This window comes from Pseudorasbora parva, chromosome 21 (assembly GCF_024679245.1).
Source record: "Pseudorasbora parva isolate DD20220531a chromosome 21, ASM2467924v1, whole genome shotgun sequence".
Classification (NCBI taxonomy): Eukaryota; Metazoa; Chordata; class Actinopteri; order Cypriniformes; family Gobionidae; genus Pseudorasbora; species Pseudorasbora parva.
This window is the reverse complement of record NC_090192.1, coordinates 31,906,926-31,933,414: the sequence shown is the minus strand read 5'-3', so window position 1 is coordinate 31,933,414 and position 26,489 is coordinate 31,906,926. Positions and strand designations below refer to the sequence as shown.

At 37.5% G+C, this 26,489-nt stretch overlaps 1 protein-coding gene across 6 annotated transcripts; it reads left to right on the top strand.

Moving 5' to 3' along the window:
• Window positions 1-173: 173 nt before the first annotated feature.
• Window positions 174-26,114, top strand: sec24c (SEC24 homolog C, COPII coat complex component). 6 transcript variants are annotated; one of them, XM_067430438.1, is made up of 26 exons: window positions 174-331; window positions 3,083-3,273; window positions 6,495-6,581; window positions 8,424-8,541; window positions 9,055-9,224; window positions 9,316-10,086; window positions 10,275-10,417; window positions 12,003-12,071; window positions 13,960-14,071; window positions 14,244-14,371; window positions 14,463-14,601; window positions 14,688-14,803; window positions 14,886-15,010; window positions 15,131-15,322; window positions 15,863-15,956; window positions 16,181-16,297; window positions 16,525-16,695; window positions 16,809-16,905; window positions 17,843-17,988; window positions 18,095-18,233; window positions 20,475-20,593; window positions 21,465-21,515; window positions 22,841-23,020; window positions 23,100-23,291; window positions 23,479-23,568; window positions 24,158-26,114. In XM_067430438.1, the coding sequence occupies exons 1-26, from the start codon at window positions 327-329 to the stop codon at window positions 24,296-24,298; spliced, it is 3,903 nt and encodes a 1,300-aa protein (XP_067286539.1). In that variant the 5' UTR covers window positions 174-326; the 3' UTR covers window positions 24,299-26,114. The 6 variants fall into 6 exon arrangements, with proteins under 6 accessions (XP_067286539.1, XP_067286542.1, XP_067286541.1 ...); XM_067430441.1 differs by lacking the exon at window positions 6,495-6,581; XM_067430440.1 differs by lacking the exon at window positions 12,003-12,071.
• The last annotated feature ends 375 nt before the right edge of the window (window positions 26,115-26,489 follow it).

Here is a 26,489-nt window from a genome sequence, read left to right as displayed (position 1 = left end):
TAGATTTAGCAGTTGTGTTATGCAAAATAAAAGTATGCAGCACATCTACTACATTAAAGCCTACTTGTCTATACACTGAGCCATACCCTTTAGGTCAGATAGCAAATCTTAATAGTCCAAAAATTGAAAGTAAAATACCATCAACTTCATCATGACCGGATGTAGACGTGGCAAACAACCTCAGTTCTTCCGGTGCGCTTGAGGAAGGGATTAAACGTCTGTCTCTGCTCTCTTTCCGTGAAAGAACGGCAGCCTTATCGCGTTTACCGGCGTTTAAAACCGGAACGGCGTCCCGACGACTCGTTCGTTAACCCATCGAGCTGTTTATGAGGTGAGCTGTCAGATGGCGCTAGATATTTGTTCTTTTGTTTCGTTATTTATTTTCCTGTCAATGCTAGCTTAGCTTAGCACATTCAGCGCGAGCCGCAGCGTCGAGTCATTTATTAGTTCTATTTATATTTAATAGAATAAAGTGACACATTTTGCTGTAATTCATACGATATAAGGGTTTATTGAGGTGAGATAGGTGATGGCAGACCAAGTGGGTCATTTCCTGGTTGTGATTTAATATCCAGCAACGATAAACATCCCAAATTAGCTTAGCAAGAGGTGAGAGAGTGAGTGGATTTAATGTTCTCACACGCCACTTAGTGATTTTAAAAACACAGTCAATTATTAAAGCTTTACGTGTGTAATATAACTTAATGGCCCAGTTAATAATATGTTATTCACTTTTATTAGCACATGTGTTGGTGCTGTAATGCATCTGTTTTACTTGTATGTTATGATTGTGTTACTCAACTTCTTGTTTGACATTTCTTCTACTTGGAGTCTTCTTATATCATGATATGAATGTATTTTTAGTTGTGTTTTTTATTTTATTTGTGGAACACGCTCATATCCCTCTCTATTGCTTACACTTTCCAAATTTGTGTGTATTAAAGTAAAAACATGACAGCACGTTCGTAATCATTTTGTTCGTAAGTTGTCAAAAAAGGAATGTTCACTTGCACTAAACTTTAATGCACATTTTCTGTGAATGCAGAAGTTCCCTCCATAGTAAATGTAATGGGTAATTGAGATGTTTTGTTTTACTCCTGAACACACCCCTTTGACAACTGTATCTGTCTTCATTTCAATTTTAGAGGCTCCTGCTTTTCTGCCAGGTTTTATTTGTCACATCCACTGATGGACAAGCAATTGAATTTTTATAGGCAGCTTGTTTGTATGATCATTGGTGTCAAGCCTTAGGCCATGAAACCGGTTGCTTAGGTCAAGATACTTGCAACTCGAGTTTGAGTCTCAGACTTGAATTTCCATTTCTGCTGGTTTCCCTTTACATAATGTTGTCATCCATGTTGTGATCTTGTACACAACTCCTCTGGGTATATTCAGATCTTGCAGCAGCCCTGTCATTTAATTTCAGACAGATAGATGGAAAATGAGCGTGTTTATCTCTGGAAGTCCTCACACATGGGTTACTGTATACTATTACGGTATCCATTGCCTTGAATTATTCAACATATTAGCCAAGCCTGTGTTGTGCTAAAGCTTCTCAGCTGTTACATGCTAGAAACCAGAGGAAACTTATTTTTTTATAGAAGATGTTTTGAAGAATAATTTTAGATGTAGATATTTCATAATAGCTGTTGGATCTACTTTCCACATGCATTTTTAAGTCATCGTAACACCTGCTGTTAAGAAAGCAAGTCTGCTGGCACTAATTGTGTCATTTGAGTCCACTCCAATCTGCTTGTGTTTCATTGATGTTTGTGAAATTGATATGTGGTAGACACTATTAAATACTATTATATAAGCAGCTTCGGGAGTTACTCCAGTAAAGTGTAGGCTAGTGAGTTCATCTTGAGCCTCAGATGTTTGGGATGGGTGTGGAACACATTGCCGTCAGACATCTGCTATGTTCTGTGAAGGTTATTAGGGTGTGCTTTCTTTAAATATAGGTAATGTTTTTGTTATTTATCATCGTCATCAGTCCTCTTAAATAGTGTTATGCCTATGCAGAGTTTTAAAACGGATCACGGTTCACTTCAAGGTTTTTCAGGCATAGTTTAACATTTATATGATATTAAAATAGCACCTTTTTGCTTTCATAATGCATTTTCTTTTATTTATTTGTGTTCTATTACATAATTGTATTAATCACAATTAAATAACTTGTTTGATTAAAAAAAATATATATATATATATATATATATATATATATATATATATATATATATATATATATATATATATATATATATATATATATATATATATATATATATAATATTATTTGACTGGAAATACTAGGCCATATGGTCTGTTAGTTGATGATAATATCCAAAATGGGTATTTGGAAATTTTAGGCTACTTTTCTAAACATTTCTAAACTCTTGGAAATCGTTAATGTGATCGTTTCATGCCTGTTAATGATAATATAATACAATTATGCTAAATCATCTTCAGGATGAACTTGACCTTCACCTTGTAGCTTTCATTCACGCCTGGCTTTATTCTGATCTACAATGCTTTGTACATGATCAAAATAATCAATTCCCCTTTGATTCAAATCCTTTTGTCATTTTTCTTTAACTGTTTCATTAAGAAATGCAGTTTCATCATGCAAGTTAAAAGGATTACGAATGCAAATGTTTACCCATAATTTATGTGACCGTGGTATACAACAGATTAGATTTGTGCATTAGGACATTTTCCACTAACACTTCCTGTCCTGTTTCACTTCAAACAGGTGTGAGGTCAATAGTGGGGTTTGTTATCATATTCATAAAATGCTTGCTTTTAGAAACCTCAAACCTTGTTTTGCTTGAAGAGTAAAAGAGCTTTTCTGGCAAAATTCTCTTTTATGTCAACATTTGCTGCACTGGTCTGAGCTTAAATGATTAGTCGTGAGTTTTGCTGTGCCAGCAGTCCAGCAGAACATGTCTTTAGGCCCCTGAAAGCATCAGAGCGACTAACAAGACCTCTTAAGCACTTCTCACTGCAGTACCTCATAAATATAGATTTACCCGCTCACTTTCTCCTAATCCTTTTTCCCATTTTTTTTCTGCCTTGTCTTCAGAGTTAGGGATGAACTGAGAATGAATGTCAACCAGCAACCTCATATGGCCTCTCCTTATGGGCAGCCTCAGCCTGGGTATCAGGGCTACCCCCAGCCTGGCTATGGGGGCGGCCACGTGCCATCGGGATATCCAGCTCAGTATGCACCTTATAACGGGCCAGGTTCGGCCTACCAACAAGGTCCACCGCAAGGTAAGTGGGACTGATTCAGAAAATGTTTATAACAGGTTATTATCATTTAATAGGTCCTAAAAGGGATGGTTCAGCCAAAAATGAAAATTCTGTAATTTATTCAACCTCATATTCCAAACCTGTAAGACTTACATTGTCTTATATTGAAGAAGATATTTTAAATTAAATTTTAGCAATTTCTTTCTCTCTGTTGACAGCTACACAACTGCCACTTTGAAACTTCAAAAAGTTCATGAAGCGATCGTTAACGAATCCATATGAAACTAATCCATATGAATCACGCTGTTTAGTCCAAGTTTTCTGAAGAGGCATGATTGCTTTATATGATGTTGATTAAATGTAGACTTTTACCCCTTGTTTTAGAAAAAAGTTTTCAGTCACTGCCAGGGTTTTTGACCATTTTTCTGATTTTTGGTATGTCATAAGTGCTGGTACTTTGGTACAAAGTCGGTACTGAAAGTAAAAAAAAATTGACGATACCAGCATTTCTGTTATACCGGTAGTACCGACTCCCGAGTATATCCGGTACCCCCAGCTGCATTCAACCGTTTCTAAGCACAAGGCTCCAGACTGTAGCCGTATATATATATATATATATATATATATATATATATATATATATATATATATATATAAAATATACACATATGTTAACCACATTTTCTACTGATTGAGAGAGGAAATACTGCAGTAGATTGACTAGAATCCCCTATTTTTCTGTCAGGAGTGAATATATTTAGAAAAATTCCACACTAGCGTTAATACAGATTTGCAAAGCCCCACAAATGATGCTGTGGGGAGACAACCAATAAAACACAAACCTGTAACACACTCATTACAGACATGTTGAATATTAAAATATGACCACAGAGAGAGAGAAAAAAGTTGAGTTGAGGGCACCTTAAGCATTTTAAAAAATGTAATCATATAACAAACTTGTTAACATTTAAAAGGTCTCAGGATATTTTAAATGCATTTAAGAGCACTACAGTCTGAACCAATGACACACGTCAGTTTAACCCCTTAACCATGCACCGATTCGTGGGCAGGGAGGTTGACGCAATTGGGCGTGTCGCTACTTTTATCTATTTTTGTTTTATACAAACTATTCAATCAACTATCACAAACTGCAGCATTTTAAAGCTAAACACTCATTCATGCTCTGAACAAATTTTTGGAATAAATACACCAGAGAGGAAAGGTTTAAATGAAATGCTAAAGCACTAGCTAGTTAAACATTAGCATAATAAACACAGTACTCATCTTTCATCTCCTGACGTTCAGATCAGATCGGACAAATCCAAGAAACAACGACATACATGTCTGTTGTCCATGTAAAAGTCCACTCTTCAAAATGCATCCCGGTTTTTAATCCAAAAAAACGAAAAATACTCTGTTATTTGCATGAGTGTTTTGCGTTAGAGTAATCAATCATGTCCATTTTCAATGAAATATCAGTTCAATCAGTTTCTTCTTGAAATATCTTATCAGTTTCTGGTGATATCCCCTGTAAGAATAGTCTCTTCCGTGGAATATAAACCCTCCCAGGTCTCTCTCCTTCAATCACAGCCTTTCTGATGAGTCGTCATATAGAGGAAGCGTCAAAGCGCCAATGGTTTCCATTGGATAAAGCCAGCCAATGCCTTGCCAGCAAAGTTTTGATAGATGGATGTAGTAACCAATCAAAAGGCATCATCTTGCACAAATTTTATGTAAACAGAAACTACTAGTGTTTACGTCTTCATTCACGTTCACAAACCGGCAGGCGCCTGTCAGTTTACGCACATCTCAGTGCAGCGCGCAGACTCTGACAGACTGTTTTTATCAACTAAATTAGTTTTTTACACTTAGTAAATTCTTTAGTGGTCCAGGAAGCAGTTTATTGCTGATTTATATGCAAAAAATTAAAAATCTGCTCTTCACAATTACAAATATTCTGATATAAATGGCCTTTTTGAAAGGATGTATAGTCTTTTTTTTTTTACATAAAAGCTTACAGAAGCTAAATTTTTGAGAGAATCATCCTCAAATTTTATCAACATGATCAGACATTCAGTTTTATATTATTATAGGTTAATATATAGGTTATATAATATAGGTTATTTTCAGAGCCTCGACATTAAAATCTCATAATTTGTTTCCTAAGGGAATAAAAAAAAGTGAGTCATTTACATGCATATTTCCCCTTGTTTTATGCATGTACGTGATGCCTAGATGGTTGCTTATTTTTCACTTGAGCTTTTTAAACATGATTATTAAACAATGTTTAATTTTAAACCGCATACAGCCTTTAAATGTTTATGTATTATTTTCTTATAATGATTATATAATAAATAATAAACTTATTGAATTTAATACAAAAATAATTAAATTAAATTAAATAATACCATTTTGCAGTGGTACCGAAATTAGTACCGAATTCTGTCAATTTTTATGGTATTGGTACAGACTACTGGAATTTTGGTATCGTGACATCCCTAATTCCGTTTGGTGGGGAAAAAGTTAACATAAACATTCATCAACGCACACATCAGTTGTGGTAAATAGAAGCTCAAGCATGTTCACTTGATTGGTGAGAGCCAATGTGGTTCATTCTCACGTGTTATTGCAGTACATTTGAGCTTCCACAAGAACCAGTGAGGTTCATTCCTTTGTGTTACCCAGCACGTTTGAGCTTCCAAAAGAACAAATGAAGTTTGTTGTGTGTAATGCAGGTTCGGTTGAGCTTCTGTTTATGTTTGATGATCAGTGTTTATTTGTAAATCAATGCCTAAATTAAATCTGTTTATCATATAACGTGGTTGTCTTATAAAAATAAAATAATAAACAGATCAATTTATATGGATTAGTTGTACAATAGTTATGATTTTTTGAAAGTGTCACAAATTAGTTGCACAGCTGTCAATGGAGGAACAGAAATGGCTCTGATTTCATAAAAAAATATTTTAATTTGTTCTGAAGATGAACAGAAGCCTTTACGGGTTTGGAACAACAGGAGGGTGAGTAAATGAGGACAGAATTTACATTTTTGGGTGAACTATTCCTTTTAAGTTGAATATGCACAATCTATTAATCGTTTAGCTGTGCTTGTTCATAGTGCGAACGAAGAAGAAGAAAGTGACAGTCAGATTTACCCCTCCCAGCTTCCTCTTTTCGCTGATCATCTCCTGTTTTCACTGTTTTTCCCCCATTTTTACTTCTCTCTCTTTCTTGTATTGCAGGATATTCTCCTTATGCAAGCTTTCCCTCTAAGACTCTTGCAACAAACTTAGTCTCTGACCTGTCCTCCTCCTCTCCTCTTGACCTAGGTAACTGGTTTAATTCTGCTTAGCAGCCTGTCCTTTTCTCTATTCCCTGTGATTTGTTATTCACTACAGTGTGCGGGACGGCTGGGTGCTGCCGCTCCTGTGTCAATGGAAACAGCAGGATGTAGTCAAAACTTTGCCATGGAAAGACAGTCATTCTGCCTGCCCGATGATATTTAAATCACTTTTTTTGACTAATGATGTTTTGATTTTAAAAAAAAATAATTAAATAGTCTCAGTGCCTGTAATGATTGAACATAAGCCGCGTTTCCACCACAGGAACTTTACCCAGGAACCAGGAACTTTGGGTGGTACTTTGTGTGTTTAGACCGCAGGAACCAGGGTCTAAATGAAGTTCCGGGTAAATATTTCCCCCTCCAAACGGCCCTGCTCGCGGGGTAGTACTTTTTCAAAGTTCAGGAACTTTCGAGGGCGGGACTTGGGCGCTGAACATGCTGATTGGTTTAGCTCACGCAGCCTTTTATTTCAACAGGCATTTTTAAAAGTATTTTGCGAGGTTCGGTCTACGTTCAGTAAATATCAGTCTTGCTCTCTGTCTGATGGCGCGCGTTCGTCTAAGCCATCTCACGTTCAATGTCCGTAATAGCTGATAATATACATTGTCATTTTAAATCTAGCTTTACAAGCTTTCTGAATATGCTGCTGAATCTGCATATTAGTGCTCTTTTCTGTCGTTGTTAATTTCCTCTTAGTAAACCTATACATAACCAGCAAAAGCAGCACAGCTTGAATCTCTTCCATACTTGTTATTAATTTTTTTTCACAATGTAAACGACCTGACTGATTACTTTTAAGTGTGCGTCCTTACATGACGAGACAGCACGCGCCGCGCTGCGCCACGCTCATGTTGACGAGAGGAAAGCTCATTTTTCTGAGGGGTAAACTTTTTATTTCGTAAGTTATGAAGATAATGTTGGAGTAATGACACAGCGTATATTGCCCCAGGCAGTTTTTACTTTAACTGTGCCTGACAGAAGAATTTTTTTTTTTCTGAGATGATTATTACACTTTACAACAAATAAATAGCTTATATAATGCCATTAAGAGTTGCTATGGCCTCAGTTAACACATTCCAGCTGCTGGAGAAAACAGCGTTGACATTTTTGATGCGGCAGACAAACTGCATGTGACAAAATGATTGTGATTGAAAGTCATCACATGTAAACACCAGATCGGTTTAGATAATGTCTCATTCGCGCAGTCGCGCGCAGTCCTACATCACCGGACTAATTTGCCTAATCTTCTCGGAACTTTAGATCGCGGTCGAAACGCAGACAGCTGTAGGTCTGGGGGGGAGAAAAGTTCCTGTAAAAAAGTTCCTGGTACAAATTTTTCCGGGTAATTTTGGTGGAAACAAGTCTATAGTATGTTAAGCATCCTTTCATGTTCATAGAGTGAACTCCTTCCACTCCCTTACAAGAGGCAAGGGAGGTATTTTACCGCTTTTTTGTATTTGTAATTCTTGGATACAGAGTCTAAAATTGATACTGGTACCAAATGCAAGTACAAATTTGCTTTGATTTATACAGAATTAGTTGGTGCACAGGTGGCTTGTGACGTTGTAATTAACTGCATAGTTTAGGTTGATCTTTAAGAATGATCTAAGAATGAAACTACCCCCCCCCCACCACCACCACCACCATTTAGTTGAGGTCCAGAGAGAGAGAGAGAGAGAGAGAGAGAGAAAAGAGTCTATATTCTAGGCTGTATTATTTGTTTACATTAAATGCCTCTTGTTGCTTACAGATAATCATGAACATTTGAAATGAAAAGTGTTACTAAAACAATCAACTGTTTAATTATTTATTGTCTGTACTCTTAAAGGTATGAGAGGACCCCCCACATCAGGGGCACCACCTGTCTCAGGTGCCCAGAACTATTCTCAGTTTGGGCAAGGAGAAACTCAAAATGGACCACCTCCGATAGGTGCTCCACCACAGAGGTCATATCAGCACATAACAATGTTCTTTCCCTCTTATTGATTTATATTTGGCTTATTTGTTACATGACATTAAAAAAAGGATTATAAATAATTTCCCTTTGATGTTTAAAGCTGCTGTCCGTAAAATTTTTTGTGTTCAAGATTTACAAAAATGTATATAATGAGACTGTACAACATGAAACCATTTTCCAAACCGTGTTTTTGTCTTACCCTGTGTAACTATGGCACTTATAATAAGTGTTTATATGGGTACTATTTCAGACCAGACTGGTAGGAACCGCTGCGGAGGAGCACAGTCCCTGCGTGACTCACCATAGACATAAACAGAGAGAAGTAGCTCCGGCTGCAATGTTCTTTCACAAGATGCATGCAGTTCTGTTTATTAACTGCTAGAGAACAAAAAGTTATGAACAGCAGCTTTAATGAATGCAAAGTTATTTTTTTCCTGGTTTCTCTGCATTGTCTTGTCTTTCTTTGGTCTTACTTTGATCTTACTTTGAATTGCTTATTCAGGCCTCCAGTGTCTCAAACTTACACTCCAGCTGCGGTGAATCTCTCTGGTCCTCAGCCCCTGTATGGACAGCAGTTTGTAGCTCCACCTGTCAGCATGCAGCAGGTGACCAATCAGATGGCCAGCATGCAGGTTGGCTCCACCGCACCATCCCCTGCAGGCCCAGGCTATGGTAAATAACTTTTTTTGTTTAAAAACGTAACATCATAAAAGGATTTCTAGAGCATCACTGTGGTAAACAATTTGTTCTTTCTTTTTTCTAGCCCCTTCTTCTGTATCACAGGCCCCTATCTCCGCTGCCTACACACCTGCAGCTCCTCCCACTTTCACACTCACCTCCACTGCTCCCACACAGCCTCCCCCTACTGAAGCTATGGCTCAGGCTCCCCCTCATTCCTACTATGGAGCTCCACCTCCTGCCCAGCAGCCTTTCCCAAATGCTGCCCCGCCTTTCTCCTCAACTGGCCCCAGTCAGCCTCAAGCCCCACCACCTGTTTCTCAGCAGTCCTTCCCTCAAGTTCCACCTGTCTCTCAGCCTCATTTTTCCACAGCCCCACCTCCAGGTCCCAGCCAGTCATATGGAGGCCCACTTCCTCCAACACAGCCCTCTTTCCCAAGACCTCCACTTCCCACCTCCCAGCCTTCCACTTTCCCTGGAGGGCCACCACCCACCTCAACTCCATCTCAGCACCCAGGTGTCATGCAACCCCAACCACCAGGTTCTCAACACTCACCTTATCACTCAGGTCCACCTCCAAACGCTACTGGGTTTCCACCACAAGTTGGTGCTCCACCAAGGCCTCACCTTTCTGGAATGCAAGGGCCTCCAATGTCCTCACAAGGTCCTCCAATGTCATCTCAAGGGCCTCCAATGTCCTCGCAAGGGCCTCCAATGTCATCGCAAGGGCCTCCAATGGCACAAGCTAATCATGTACCCCCTTCACAACCTGGCATGCCACCTAGTCCTATCAATGCTTCCCTGTCAGGGCCACCACCACAGCCAGGAATGCAGGGATATCCTCCTCAGCAAAATGGTGCGCATCAGTTTTGCAAACTAAAAACTGTCACAGATGATTACCGAAAACTCTTTTTAATCATTTTAGTTACATGTCAGTGTATATAAGAAAGCTATAAACGTTTGGAACAAGTACACATTTTTAGTTTTAGGTGAGCTAACTCTTTAACAACCCTAATTAATTAACAAGATCTCTTTCTATACCAGGGGCTTTCGGGCAGGTCAGAGGTCCGCAGCCCGGCTATGCAGGGCCATATTCTGGGCAGCCAAATTATGGGGTGCCACCCGCTGCACCTGCCCCAGCACCATCCGCCCCGAAGAGGCTTGATCCTGATTCTATTCCAAGCCCGGTATGAACAATTCAGATCTAACATGCACAAATACCACACAAAAAGTCACTGTCCACTACATATCTGCTATGTTAATTTGTGTACTTTTGACAGGGTTTAAAAATTTGTGATGCAACAAAAAGAAAATTCCACCCCAAACTAAAAGCTTTGGATACACTTGGCCAAAAAGCAAAAGCAAAAATACATATATTTTTTATTTTAAATTAGCTTTTTTTTTATTTTATAATTGTATTAATATTATACTTTTAAATTAAATTCAATCATTTTAATGAAACTGATAAAAAAGAAAATACAAGACAATAAAATCAAAAAACCACACTTTTATTGGAAATTTAACACAAAAATTGGAAATGCTAATTTTAAATATCAATATATTATTTTTTATTTGGTTCTATGCAACATATTCAAACTTAACAGATTAATTTTTTGACCAGTTATCTAAATAATAGATAATAAAAATATAGTCCAACAAAGTTTTTATTATCAGAGCATGTGAGCAGAGCGTAGTGGGGAGCGGATCAGTGAATAAGAGGGTAGCGTCACATACCAACGAGACTCTGGGCCTTGTTTTAAATCCCTGGAAGACCAATTTTACACCCTTATCCATTCTAATATTCATAATTTAATTCTAATTAGCATAATCTTGTCAGTTAACAGTTAATGATCGGTTAACAGGCCTCGATTGTCTGTCAGAAAAAAAAAAATCTACATCCTGGTTCTACACTCAATTACTCTACAATTTCCACTGATTTCAAAACACACAACACGCTGCATATTACCTGCCGTTCTTTCTCTTGAATGTAATCCTTTAATGTTTGGTGACATCCTCGTAAAAGCTCTAATGCCAATGTGAATCGCCTATTATGATTTGACCCCTGAGAGCAAGCATTTCACTCACGTTTGATGCGTCAGCATCACATTTGCATAGGCTGTACTATTTGAATTAATTATTGGTTGACTGCCAAATTTAAATATTAAACAGAACGATAAAATAATGTTAACCGATTAAAAGCAATTTCAAATAAGTGTTTCTATTCAGAAAAAGTATACTTGTTTTTATTTTTTTATGTTTTATGTTTTATGTTTTTTTGTTGTTGTTGTTAAATGGTTCAGCTCCCTGGTTTTTAATGCATTTATCCATCATTTTCAGTACTAATGCACTTTGATACACACTCACATACACAGACATACCCTCAGTGTGTAATAAAAAATATCTATGTATATAGGTGTGTGATGTGCTTGTGTTTAAAAAAGGCTTCGCTCTGGAGTCTCCTGTGTCTGATATGCATGCACTATGGCGGCTATAAGTAACAACAATGTCTAGATGCACAGATTTTTCAAGGCTTAACAATTCTGCACGTGCTGCCTCGCAATGACTGCACACATGTCTCTTAAACTGCCTGCTAAACAGTGTGATTAATCATCAGTGATTTAAGGCCTGTAAAAAAAAACAGAGGAACCCTAACTGTGGTTACACTTCTGTTTATCTTCTCTGCTCTCTCTCTCTCTCTTTTTCTTTTGTTTTGGATTCTCTCTATCCCTCTCCTCTCCTATAATTTGCTGACTAAATTGTTAAAATGTTAAGCAAGCCTGTGACATGCCGCCTGTGCAGAAAACAAGACATAGAATAGACCCAGACGCAATCCCCAGTCCAGTAAGTGCCTCGTGTCTCTCTGCTGTTCTGTGTTGTCATACTGTATCCCGATTTCCCTGTTCCTTACTCGTAGGGATGCCAGTGACTCTACCTAGATTAATATTTTATTGTCTGTTTTTATTATGGGGCTGACATATTAGCTCTGTACACCAGACCAACTTCCTTATTGAGATGGACACACCTCTATAACATGATAAGCGATAGTTCGCACTAGGGATGCAACAATACATTTAGTCCACTGTTCAAATTCAATGCATACCTTGGTTGTTAACCATGGTGTTCGGTTTTATTCTACCTATCTTAGGTGATAGGAACAGATTTTTTTTTTATTGTAATACTCTTTCTTTATTTTACTTAAAAGACTTAAACTTAAGTTTACTTAAAAAAACCTTGTTTTTTCTTATTGTATAATATAAAATAAATATGTATGAAGATTTAGAGTGGTAGCTTAGAGCTGTACAGCAGCATTTAAGTATGAAATTAAATGAATAAATGTAGGCTAAAATTAAAACTATATAGTTTTCAATGTACATTGATTAAAAGCTACTATACTAATTCTTTATTCAAGGGCAGTGAGTGATTTTCCCCTTTGTCTATTGTTGTTTTATTAACATCATTTTAGAGGTGCTGTCCCTTTAAGGACAAGTGTTCACAATCACTAGGCTGCTCTACTAAGACCTACTCGCATCTCGTATACAGATAAATGCTTTTTTACTTTCACTTCAGACATAACCAACTGTATCAAATGCACACAAGGTTAACATATATAAGCAGTATTAGCCCAGTAAGTCCAGTAATCAAGTGTGTTTGACAGGCTTTTAGTGTGCGCGCTCATTGCATGAAAAACGCGATTGAAACGTTTAAGAATGCTTTAAAACGTGGCTTAACACCCCCTAACTTTAGTGCAAATGATTGGATATTTGCTCATATCAGCGCGTAGACTCACAGGCACACTCAAACAGAGCCGAAATAAAGTGAGAGAAAAAGAAATAATTAATTAAGTGCAAAACCAACAAAAACACAGTTCACAAGTGCGTATTGAACCGTGAATGCCATACCGAACGGTTCAGTATTATATTGAGAATTGTGGCATCCCTAGTTCACACAATAAAATAAGTAGTCATCATATACTCGCCCTCATGTTGTTTCAAAGTTATGACTTTCTTTCTTCTGTAGAGAATAACATATATTTTCTTTTCATCCATACAATGGAAGTCAATGCTTGATTTTCCCAACTTTCTTCAAAATGTATTCTTTTGTCATACAGGTTTGCAACAACCTGAGGGGGTAGTAAATAATGACAGAATTTAAATTTTTGTGTGGACTATCCATTTAAATAAAAAAATTTGAAAAATTGACTCAATTATGATTTAAATGTACCCAGCCAAAACCTGTCAACCTGTTCCTGTCAACTCCCCTGCATGCTATATAGTGACAGTGTGTGCATGACTGGCATGTTCTTATTTATGGTTTAGTAGGCTCTCATTAATGTAAACATGGCTCATCATTTAAAGGAATATTCTGGGTAAGATGCAACTCGAGCTCTATTGATGGCATCTGTTGGATGACAAGAGGGCAGTAATAGAGCTTTAGGGTTGCTGTAATTTTGTGTGGGGACTTAGGATAGTTGGAACTGGAAGTTTAGAAATGCGGTCTATTCATATTATGTATCAGGTGCGGTTGATGAAGGGTTAACTTATTCAAACCAGAATATTCCTTTTATCTGGTTTAGATGTTCAGATGTGGTGTTAAACTTTTAAACTTACTGATCCTGTTTGGATTATTTATTTATGGGCATAAAGAGATTTATCAGGTGAATGGTTGGGGTGTGGTGTTTGTTCATGAATAAAGGTGCGTCACACTCATAGGTTGGTGTTTATTCCCTTAGATTCAGGTTATTGAGGATGACAAAGCAAACAAGGGAAGTGAACCTTTTACTACAGGGGTCAGAGGTCAAGCCCCGCCTCTTGTCACCACCAAATTCCAAGTTAGAGATCAAGGTAAGAATAGAGATTTGATACATTTAGTCTATGTTTTAAATGTAAGACTAGCTTTAATATACTTATTCAATACTTTATGCTGCATACAATTTTCTTATTGTAAGTAAAATAGTTGGCTTTATTTTTAGTTCCAGGTCTTAATAAAATATGGGTTATATTCATCTCTTTAAAGGGAATGCAAGTCCCCGCTACATCCGTTGTACAGCCTACAACGTTCCCTGCAATTCCGACATGGCCAAACAGTCCCAGGTGCCCCTGGCTGCTGTCATTAAACCCCTCGCCACTCTGCCTCCAGATGAGGTAAAATACAGCATTCTCTAAATGTTTGTGTGCCTTTAATGATTGCAAAATGGCCTGTTTGTAATGGTATGTCATTCCTTTTTACTGGCAGACGCCGCCATATCTCGTAGATCATGGAGAAAGTGGTCCCATCCGCTGTAATCGCTGTAAGGCCTATATGTGCCCGTTCATGCAGTTTATTGAAGGTGGCCGTCGTTTCCAGTGTGGCTTCTGCAGCTGTGTCACCGAGGGTTAGTCATGCTCCATTAACACTTTTATCCTGTTGAATTCATCCTAATTAACATCTAATATCTTTGTTCTCCTTTTACTCTCCTAGTGCCTCCCCATTACTTCCAGCATCTGGATCATACAGGGAAGAGGGTGGACTGCTACGACCGACCGGAGCTCTCAATGGGCAGTTATGAGTTTATGGCTACTGTGGACTACTGTAAGGTACAGTATAAATTCCAATCGTGCCACTGCAATCTGTGCTGATATGTGTGAGATTGCTTATTTAAATATTATTTATTGACAGAATAACAAGTTTCCTCAACCGCCAGCCTACATCTTCCTTATTGACGTGTCCTACAATGCTGTGAAGAACGGCATGGTGGGAATCGTATGCCAGGAGCTGAAGACACTGTTGGATTATTTGCCGAGGTGAGAGTTTAAACACCAAGCAGTTTGAAGCATCAGAAACAACTAAAGAAATATTTTGAATGTTTTTGCATGTACTGTTAATAGTATAATATTGACACTGCCTATTTATTGTTTCTGCAGACAGAATCCAGATGTGGAATCAAACATTCGAGTTGGCTTTGTCACCTACAATAAAGTGCTTCATTTCTATAATGTGAAGGCCTCCCTTGCCCAGCCACAAATGATGGTTGTGTCAGATGTGGCTGACATGTTTCTGCCCCTGCTGGATGGATTTCTGGTCAATGTCTCGGAGTCCAGGGTGGTTATTGAGAGGTAGGTTTGAGGTTTTTGTACACCCATATTTGATTTGTAAATCTTTTTGAAAGTAGTTTTTTTGCTCAGCAGGGCTGAATTTATTTGATCAAAATGTAATAAAAACATTAAAATTATGCAATATATTAATGCAATTAAAAATAATTATTTTCTTTTTAAATTTATTTTTAAATGTAATGTATTCCTGTGATAGCTAAGCTGAATTTTATAAGCCATTACATGAGTTTTCAGTCTCTCGTGATTTTGAAATGCTGATTTGGTGCTCAAAAAGCATTTCTTATCATTATCAGAAACTGATATTTTTTTCCAGAATGCATTGAAGAATAGAAAGCAACAATTGTTTTTTTTTTTTAAATTATAAATGTCTATACTGTCACTTTTGATCAATTTAATGCATCCTTGCTGAATAAAAGTATACATTTCTTGCAAAAAAAGAAAACAAAAAGAAAGAAAGATAAAAAAAAATCCTTTTTGCACATTAAAGGCTTTGGATACCTGAACTGAAATTACATTTATTATGAAAATGTTTATTGTCCCCAGTTTGTTGGATCAGATCCCTGAGATGTTTGCAGACACGCGGGAAACAGAGACTGTATTTGGGCCTGTTATTCAGGCTGGACTGGAAGCGCTCAAGGTATGTGATCTTATTGCATCAGCACATATCCACAGTGGATGAACATCATCATATGAATATTAATGATTACCGCAACTTTCTAACTCAAAATGATGTCAGCCTTGTAACACATTTTCGAAATGTTAAATAGTGTTAGTAGTGTTATTCATGGAAGATTCTTGTTTGTTTGTGTCCATACTGAGTGGAAACATTCAGTTAATTGACATTTCTGTTTTGTCTTCTAGGCAGCAGACTGTGCTGGAAAGCTCTTTGTTTTCCATTCGTCTCTTCCCATTGCGGAGGCTCCAGGCAAATTGAAGAACAGGGAGGATAAGAAACTAGTGGGCACTGATAAAGAGAAGGTACCATGACCTTTTCCTCTAAAATCTCTACTGCTCATTACATTCTGTATGTCTGTGTCTGAATCATGAACAGTGGCAAATGTATAATCACCACAGAAACTGAACTATGGGAACATTGTAACAGGATTTGTTTTAATTAATTAATTTAATGTTGAATTTATAAGGACATTTTTCAGGAAGACCCTCTCAATTTGACACATATTGAAGTTCCTCCCATTTTTTTGCAGTCACTATTCCAGCCACAAGTTAGTTTTTACAACACCTTAGCCAAGGAGTGTGTGGCGCAGGGTTGCTGTGTGGACCTTTTCATCTTTCCCAACCAGTATGTTGATGTAGCAACATTAGGGGTGGTCCCCACTTCAACAGGTGGATCCATCTACAAATACACCTACTTCCAGGTAAGAAAGAACTATACCATCCAGTCATCATTACCATACATGACCGCATCAAAGAAATCAGCTTAACCCAAAACAACATGCATTATAATTATACACACTATGGTTTATTTCAGGCTTCGACTGACCAGGAGCGTTTCCTCAATGACCTGAGGAGAGATGTGCAGAAGCAGATGGGCTTTGATGCAGTGATGAGGGTCCGCACTAGCACAGGTACAGCTCTATAAACCAGAATTTTAATAACCATCCAAAAGCTTGATTTGGTATGATTTTAAAAAAAGATTTTGAATTATGAAGCTTTATACACCAAATTTTGAATGTTATTGTGTTTTTTTGGTGTGCATTTATAAGGACATTATACATATTAAAACAATGCAGCTTTTATTTAATCTAAAATGCAGTAAAAACTATGTTTTAAAATATTGTCATTTAAAATAGTATTCTATTTTAACATATAATTTATTTAAGCGATGTTGTAGCTGAATTCTCAGCAGCTTCAATGTCACATAATTCAGAAATCATTCTTATATGGTGATTTGGTGCTCAAGAAACATTTCTTATTACCATTTCAGCATTTTGAACTTTTGAACGGTAGTGTAAATCACCTGTCATTATGACACGGGTGCTCAAAAGCCAGGAGGGCCACATTGAAACCACTAAAGATTTATTTATAAATGCCCTGCACCCCCCCCCCCCCCCCCCCAATTTTTTTTTATTTTTTTATTTTATTTAATGATATATACATATATATTATAAATGTGCCATTTATGATTTGGTTTGTATTACTGTTCTGTGGTCCTGATGTTGATCAAACATTTTTATTATAAATATTTATTACACTACACTACTTTTTTACACAGCTTTTTTAATTGTCTTTACAGCTGTTTTAATTATCCTTGTTTTTATTTTTAATTCTTACACATGGTATTCTTATTTCTCATGAATATGTTATCACTATTTTATCAATTTCTATGTAAAGCACTTTGAATTGCCATTCGGTATGAATTGTGCTTGTCAAATAAACTTGTCTTGCCTTACTCATAAAGACATAAAGCTATGTAACCTTTGTCCACTTCCTGTTTATTTGTTACATTTTATTTGAAATAATGGCATAAAGGCTGATTTGAACTTGTGTGTTGTGCTGTGGCAGGTATCCGGGCAACTGACTTCTTTGGTTCATTCTACATGAGCAACACCACAGATGTAGAGCTGGCTGGATTGGACTGTGACAAGACCGTTACCGTGGAGTTCAGACATGATGACAAGCTCAGTGAGGAGACTGGAGCTCTAATGCAGGTGTGTGTGTGTCTAGTCTAGTACGTGTCAGCTCAACATTTAGTTACCTCAGCTGTGCTGACCTTTTTGTCTGTACTCCTTTTTTTTTTTCTTGCTTTCCCTTCAGTGTGCTGTTCTGTACACCAGCTGCAGTGGTCAGCGACGGCTTCGGATCCATAACATGGCAGTGAACTGCTGCTCTCAGCTGGCAGACCTGTACAGGAACTGTGAGACTGACACCATCATCAACTACTTCGCCAAATATGGTGAGTGAAACCACACGTCCTTTCACTTCGATTTGATCAACACCTTCTCACTGCTTCCTGCAGTAGTATGCTATGGTATACCAATTTAGATTTTATTTAATTTTGCTAGTTTATTATTTTATTTTGATACATTGTTTGTTACATTTTGGTTTGTGTTGTTTTTGTTTAGTTTTTAAGAGGGAAAGCTTTCTCCCCATTTTACCTACATAATTGAATAAAACTAGTCTGTAAAGGCAAGATATTAAAGGGTTAGTTCACCCAAAAATGAAAATTTCTATCATTACTGACTCAGCCTAATGTCGTTCCACACTTGTTAGACCTCCGTTCATCTTCGGAACACAGTTTAAGATATTTTATATTTAGTCCGAGAGCTTTCTGTCCCTCTATTGAAAATGTATGTACGGTATACTGTCCATGTCCAGAAAGGTAATAAAAACATCATCAAAGTAGTCCATGTGACATCAGTGGATAAGTTAGAATTTTTTGAAGCATCGAAAATACATTTTGATCCAAAAATAACAACAACTATGATTTTATTCAGCATTGTCTTCTCTTTCGGGTCTGTTTTCAATCGGCGTTCGCGACTCCGCAGTGATGCTGCTGACGTGTTATTTGGTTATCATTAATGACATAATTTCCATTTTTGTGTGAACTAACTCTTTAATAAATTGTGATGATTGATTGTCATAACCATCAACACCCCTACCTATTCAGCATCTTGGTGGGGCATTATTACACATTTCACATGTTAGTTAATCATAATATAGGTATTTTCTTTTCAGTCTTAAAAGTAAATTTTTTGTTTTTTTAAAGTGGTGGTAAAACACATTCTTTCGACAGCCTGATTGTGTTTGTGGGGTGTTCATGCTTCGTTTTTTTTTTTTTTTTTTTCATCATATAATTTACATTTATTCTACACTGCTCTGTCCCTTCTTGTAAAAACGGTCTGATGGTTTCCGGGTTCTATGATGCCAGTCCCTCAAAAATACGCAATGGGCTCAGATTGGTTAGCTGGCCCAGCTGTGTTCTGATTCACTAACCTCCTAGTTCACGTGTTTGATGATCGGCAAGTTATCACGAGCTGTGGGCGGTGCGCAGCCATTATGTGTTTTCAACACTGACAGGGAGTCGGAGCCTGTTGGATTTACAACACAAGATCATCTACTTCACCTGATATATGTAATGTGACATTGAGGGAACAGGGTAGAAAATGATTGTGGTAGTTGATCGGTAAAGTTATCACAGGCTGTGGGCGTCCGGCCACCGCTATATGTTTAACACTGACGGAGCCTGCTAGATTTACAAACTAAGATCATCCACTTCTCCTGAATGATATGTGACATTTTTTTGAGTGTGTAATGCAATTTGAAGTGTATGAAACCTAAAATAAACAATGAAAGACAATAAGCTCTATTGATCTCTGGCTCAGCGCCAGTCAACGCGCTAAAGCAGATTTACATTTTTGAGTTCGTCAGTTGATCACTGAATGTTCTCATATATGTGATCGTACACTGCAGGGACCAGCCTAGAATGTGATCGTACGTGTTAAAGGGTTAACAAACTGGTTTGCAGAGCCAACAGCGTTGTCATATGTTTACTTCCTTGCTACAACGTACAATTTACAATACAAACTATTACAGGAAAACACATAGAAAATAAATAAAAATAAATCATACTTGCAGGTTAGGTCTGTAAACGGCTTCTGTTTTTAAAGTTGGAACTGCTCCAACTTTCAGGATAAGCCATTGTGTGAATCCTGCATTGAACTTGCGACGATTGTAAGCTTTCCTCCGTGGAAATGTGCAGCACAGAGAGCGAGATTTAAATTTTAACCATTGATTCCCAACCTAGTAAGGCTGAACAAAGTGGACCTACCATCCGGATGAAAATAACAGCGTTTCGTCTGCATTGCAAAATGGCCTCGCCCCCCTTATTTAATATTATTCTAGATATTGTAGTATAAATATTGTAGCTGCTGATGTCAGCGGGTCTGGAGGAAAAGGCTGTAGGTCCCTCCAGACCATTTGGTGTAGTCCTTAGAAATTTATTTCTTTAAAATCAAATCTCCCTTTGCTTGAAAATTTTAACTTTGTAACTTTGCAGATGTTGTTTATGCTCAAACAGCACCATTACACACTAGCTAAAGGTTGAAAAGTGAAATCCGGTTTTACCACTCCTTTAATTGTGTTCTGGAACCATCTAATTTGAGTATTAAATATATTTTGTTGTATGTCTTTGCAGCATATCGGAGTGTACTCGGCAGTCCTACCAAGAATGTACGTGATGGCCTGGTGAATCAGTGTGCACAGATCTTAGCCTGTTACCGCAAGAATTGTGCCAGTCCGTCTTCAGCAGGGCAGGTAACTATGGAAACCCAAACACAGTGCTATAATGAAGACCAATGCTGTTTCTAAGTGATTTTATGTACAAAACCATTCCAAAGTGTGGGTTGAGGATCTTTTTATAGTTTTGTGGTCTCTTATGTTTACAGAGGCTGCATGTATTGGATCAAAAATACAGTAAAACAGTAATGTTTTGAAATATTATTACAATTTAAAATAACTTTTCTATTTGATTTTTTTTTTAACATTGATGATGATAATATATGCTGCTTAAGCAGCAAATCAGCTTATTAGAATGATTTCTAAAAGATCATGTGACACTGGAGTAATGCCTGAAAATACAGCTTTGCCATCACAGAAATAAATTACATTTGTAAATATATTAAAATAAAAATTGTTGTTAAATTGTAATATTTCATAGTATTACTTTTTTACTGTATTTTTTATTAAATAAATGCAGCTGTCGTGATGCTTAAAAATAAATAAAATCTTGACTCTTAATGACTTTTTGAACAATAGTGTATATATGCATATAATTAAGACATTACATACTGAGGGTTTGAATTTGTTTCACTCACCACCCAGTACATTAAATTACCACTTACCAGCCATTCAGAACTTCTAGCCAAAACAAAAATGTCAGAGATAAACCAGATTATCAGTCAAAGCTTATATTTAAATATATTTATTATTAAATCTGATTTGAGTACTGTTTGTGAATACCATTCAAATAAAATAAAATGGAAATAAAAACACAATTATTTTTGTCTTCTCTTATAATTACCTGCACGTAACTATAAAGGCACTAGTGCGCTTTTGGCCCAAAAATCTTGGACAAACGGCATTTATAAAACGGGTTGGAAAAAGTAGTCTCTTAATTGTCTCCTAGGGTTCCGGCGGCACAGCAGACGGGAAGCGCCGCGCCGCAGACGTCTCACAGGCAGGTTTATCGCACCCCCGTCGCGTCTTTCTGTACTCGCGTTCTCAAGTTCAAGGCAGAAGTCCAAAACATTTCATCTTATCACAATACATACAAAAGTTAGCTTCAAGAATGAATAAAGTGGCATCAATGATTTTAAATTAAGCTCTTTGAAAGGAAAAAAAAAACAGTTCAAACGGAGAAGGAGAGTACAATCAATATTATTTCTCTATGAAACATTTTTTAAGCCACAAAAATAAATATCTGCTCAATACACAATCTTTTAGGAAAGTCAGTCCGCACATATATTTGTCCTAAATCGTTGTATTTCATTGTAAGCTGTCTGTCCAATTGTCCAGTAAGCAAATCTACAATCAGTCCAAAACAGCGCTAATGTAAAGTAAACCAGGCTTATAACAACAGAGATGGCAGAGAGAACAGTGACTCGTGGCCATTTTCAGTAAATTAATTCCAGTGTCTGTTTAGCTTTGAAACATGAGCTCTGTCATTGTTTCTGTCATCATGCTGTGTGAAATACAGTTTGAACACAGCATCCCATGATACGCAAAATATGTTTATCGACTGGATAAAGCTAATAAGAATCCTGCTAGGAATGTTTCAATGAATGTAAATAAAGTTTGTAATCGAGGTAAATAAGATTGCAGTACAGTGAGCATGCGTGAGTGCGTTATATCAATGCGCAAACGATGCACTGATCGCATATTGTATTAAAGCACAGACACATTTCACTACATTCACATTGTTGCCACACATTCAGGATCATGTATTTATATGTCGTGAGTATGTTGCTGTGTTTATTAATTGTGAATGGATCCGTGTGCAGTAGTAGGTGTATGTGGTCAGATCAAGGCAGTTGGTTTAGGGTTTTGTGTTTGGCATCTCCATGTGTTCCTGAACGCTATCACAACTTGACTTGTCTAAAATGTAAACAATCCCTTTGCTGTGGCACTGTACACAGATTGTACACTAATTTCAGAAAAGTTTTTTCTGTTTTTTTGTGTTTTTTTATGGTGCTTTGGTGTATAAATGTATGAATTTTATGGACTCTTTACATTATTTGGTTATTTGCTGTCCTTTTGGAGTCTCCATGTGTCTTTTGTTTTGAAAAGGCACTTAAATTTACCATGAAAAAATATTGTAGATAATAGTTTTGCGAGAATCACCCTTCAATCTGATAGTTTTCTTTACAGGATATAGAAAATAATGACCAAATAAACGTGTTAAACAAGATTAATGTATGTGATAAAAAAAAGATATATAGTATATCTCAGTTAGTTTGTCCTCTTACGTTGTATTGATATTTTCTTGTCTATTTGTCTGTACAGTTGATTTTACCAGAATGTATGAAGCTGCTGCCCGTGTATCTGAACTGTGTGTTGAAAAGTGACATTCTGCAGCCTGGGGCGGACATCTCCCTGGATGACCGTGCCTACCTGAGACAGCTGGTCAGCGCTATGGATGTGGCCGAGAGCCATGTGTTCTTCTACCCTCGACTGCTTCCGCTGGTGAGGGACAAACACAATATATCACCCCATTTGATTTTGTAATTGAGCTGTGATGGTTACGTTCCTGGATTCTCTACAGCAACAGCTGGATGTTGAGAGCATGTCTCTGCCTGTGGCAGTGAGAGACTCGGAGGAGAGACTATCTAGGGGAGGAGTGTACCTGTTAGAGAATGGATTGAACGTTTTCCTTTGGGTGGGCGTCAATGCCCAGCAGGAGCTGCTTCAGAACATCTTTGGCACACCAGCCTTCAGCCAGATAGACCCCAGCATGGTATGACCCTTTATAAGTGCAGTACTTAAAGGAAAACGTATTTTCCGTACATTATTTCCTACAGAAGTTTTATTGCTCTGCCTTATAAGCACATTGAACTTGAAAACCATTTTTGCATGTTAATTTCTGTTTTAAAAAAATATTATGTGAACATTGGCAATTTTTATCGTGTGTTTTGCTGATTTAGACCTCTCTGCCGGCTTTGGATAATCCTTTTTCAAAGAGACTGAGGGAGATTATCGAGTCTGTCAGGGCACAGCGCTCACGATACATGAAGGTAAATATGTCACAGGGCTTGATATTATGCTTTTTTGTGATTTTTGTGATTTGGACAGCTGAAAAGATTGTTTACTTTTCTGAAAGCTTAGATCAGTTGTCTTTGTTTTTTTGTTTTTTGACTTCAGTACAATAAAATTATTAGCAAAATAAGATGAGCATGAGAAATATGAAGGCAAGATAATCCAGGTATTATGCGTGACCTTGACTAAGGGGAAAAAGGGAGTAGTTTTCAGTCCAGATTAATGTTCATCTGTGATTCTTCACTACCGGGGGGGGGCAAGGGTCACTCATGATTATAGGGTTCTCCTTAAAAGAACCATATTTTGACTAAACAAAAGGAGCTTTGCATGGAAAAGACAGTGTGAATGTAAGATACGTTCTGTGACCTCTTTCTGGACAACATAGCCATGCTAGGTATTTAATTCATTTGTATTTATTTATTTGAATGGGTTTTCATTTTACTTTAAATTATAATTTATACTTTGTAGTAGGCCTACAATTGCTACTAACGTTCTTTCCTCCATGTGTTTACTTGTGTTCTTTTTTTACCTAAGAATGAATGAATTTAAATTCTTGTCGTCTTTCAGCTCATGGTGGTGAAACAGGAAGACAAGCTGGAGCTGATCTTCAAGCACTTCCTGGTGGAGGATAAGAGCAACAATGGTGGGGCTTCTTACGTGGACTTCCTGTGTCATATGCACAAGGAGATTCGTCAGCTCCTGAGCTAGGAGCATCGGGTCCACCCCCTCCTCCTCCTCCTCCCTCGGCTCTGTACTCAGAAGCGCTTTAAGTTTTTTATTTAACATAATAAACAAAATCCCTTTGCCCATCATCTTCTCTTCCTCAAGTATAATCTCATCCACCCTGACTCTTGAGGAAGATGCCACCTCGTAAAGGAAATGTTGCTTCGTCAGATTGCGGTGTTCTTTTGGTTTTAGTGGTGGGAGTTTTGACCTGACCTTCTCTCCCTCCTCCTCTTTTGATGGCAGGCTCGTGAGACTGTGCGTGTGTGATAGGGAAGCAGATATGCTGTTGTTCTACCGCTATACAGCTGATCTGGGATCAGGTTGCGTAGCCTCAATTAGAGCTTAACCCGCTTTGTGAAACGAACATCTGGTTTTAGAGTGTGTTTGACTGTGAACTTCGATTCTGATTGTACTGGGTGTTCTGACTGTGAGAAACACTAGCACTGATTAATGGCCTCCAGGTTCAGAGGGACAGAAAAATAACCGCATTAGAAATTAATCTAGACCTACTCGGAATACAGTGAAATGAAATCCCTCGTCTTATTCCAATGTGAATCGAAAGATGTTTTAGAACAAGACAAGTTAGATTCATGTCTACTCAATTATTTGTATTTTTCTGCCCCATTTCCCTTTTATTTATCTTGCTCAACCTCGGCCTTACTGATCGTGTCTCTCCTTTTTCATCCGTTATTCTGTTTATCTTGTTTAATTTTTGTAATCTTCACCTTTTTAATGTGTGTGTAAAACCTAATAGACTCTGTGGGAGCGTGAAGTGTGCTGTTAATCATTCACAATGTCTTTTACTCTTGAGAAAACAACATTTGAAATAAAAGTCTATGCATTAACTCGTCTTTAAAAGAAAGAGGGAAAGCTCCTCAAGAGCCTGAGCGAATGTTATCTGCACGCTTATTTTCTCCTTGCCATCACCCATCGTGTGCAGATATAGTATTGTTTCTGCGTCCTGATGAGGAATATGGATCCCTACGGATGCCCGGACAGGGAGTTAAATTTCAGATGAGCCTCACAGGAGGATGGGAGTTGTCAAGGCCTTTCGGATGGTTCAGTAATTGGGCATATATTACAGAAGCATTCTGGCATTCATTGAGTTCCCTTTTAAATTCAGTTTTGTTTTTTTCCTTTACTGTATGGTCTGTTAGTAACCTGTATATTACATGTGCTTGCTCATCATGTATCATTTATGATTTAATATTATGTTCTGAATCTGTGTGAAGGTTTATGGTTTTGAGCAGGGGAAGTCTCTGCTCTAGGATATTAATCTTTGTGCAATGGAAGCCTGTGCTGAGAGTGGAGTGTGGGACACATTAGAAACTGACCATTTCTAACCCTTTTTCCAAGCGAGCGACGTCAAGCACATGCGGAATTGTGACCTTAAAAGCAATCAACACTGAATACCTTGTCATCACATTTATTACATGTACAGAATTAAAAATCACATTTTAAAAATGATGTCAAGCTAGTGTGCTTTGTTGAATCATTAAGTGAGAACTGCGAATGACGGTTGGGTGAGCTGAAGAACGATTCTTTTCTTGTCGGTCCTCATCTTAGTCCTTTCAAAGACTTTCCAATATTACAGAGCTCTTTTATATAGAGGGGTGTGTGTGTTTATTGGAGGTGTTATCCTTGTGAGGTTCTCTTTAGAACGGAGGGATCAGCCTTTTTCTTAATTTTGTTTTTGTGTTTGTCTCTAACCCGTATGTGTTTATGTTGGCCATAGACTTAATGTCTTTCTTGTTGAATCTATGCCTCCTGACTGCAAATAAATAACTACATAAGTTCATTGATTGACTCCTGCCCTTACAAATACAATTCAGTTTCTTAAAAGGATTTGGATTACAATTAGATACCCAAATGTTACTGAAATGAGCATTGACATTTCAAGTAAGAGTTTAACATTCTGGCCTAATTTTTATATATTTTTCCGAATGAGTTGGATCTTGTGAGTCGTGATCTCTGATCTTAATCTCGGTTCGAAGCACATGCCATGCTCAGAACATCAGACTCACTTAAAAAAAAAATCTAAGCGCCGTTATGTAATGGAATAAGCCAGACTTAAGAGGAAGAGAAGTGATGGTTGCATTAAAGGTGTTTATTAACTCTTTTTCCGGAGAGTCAGGCAGAGTTTTATAATTTAGTGTTTTAGCATTTTAACGGT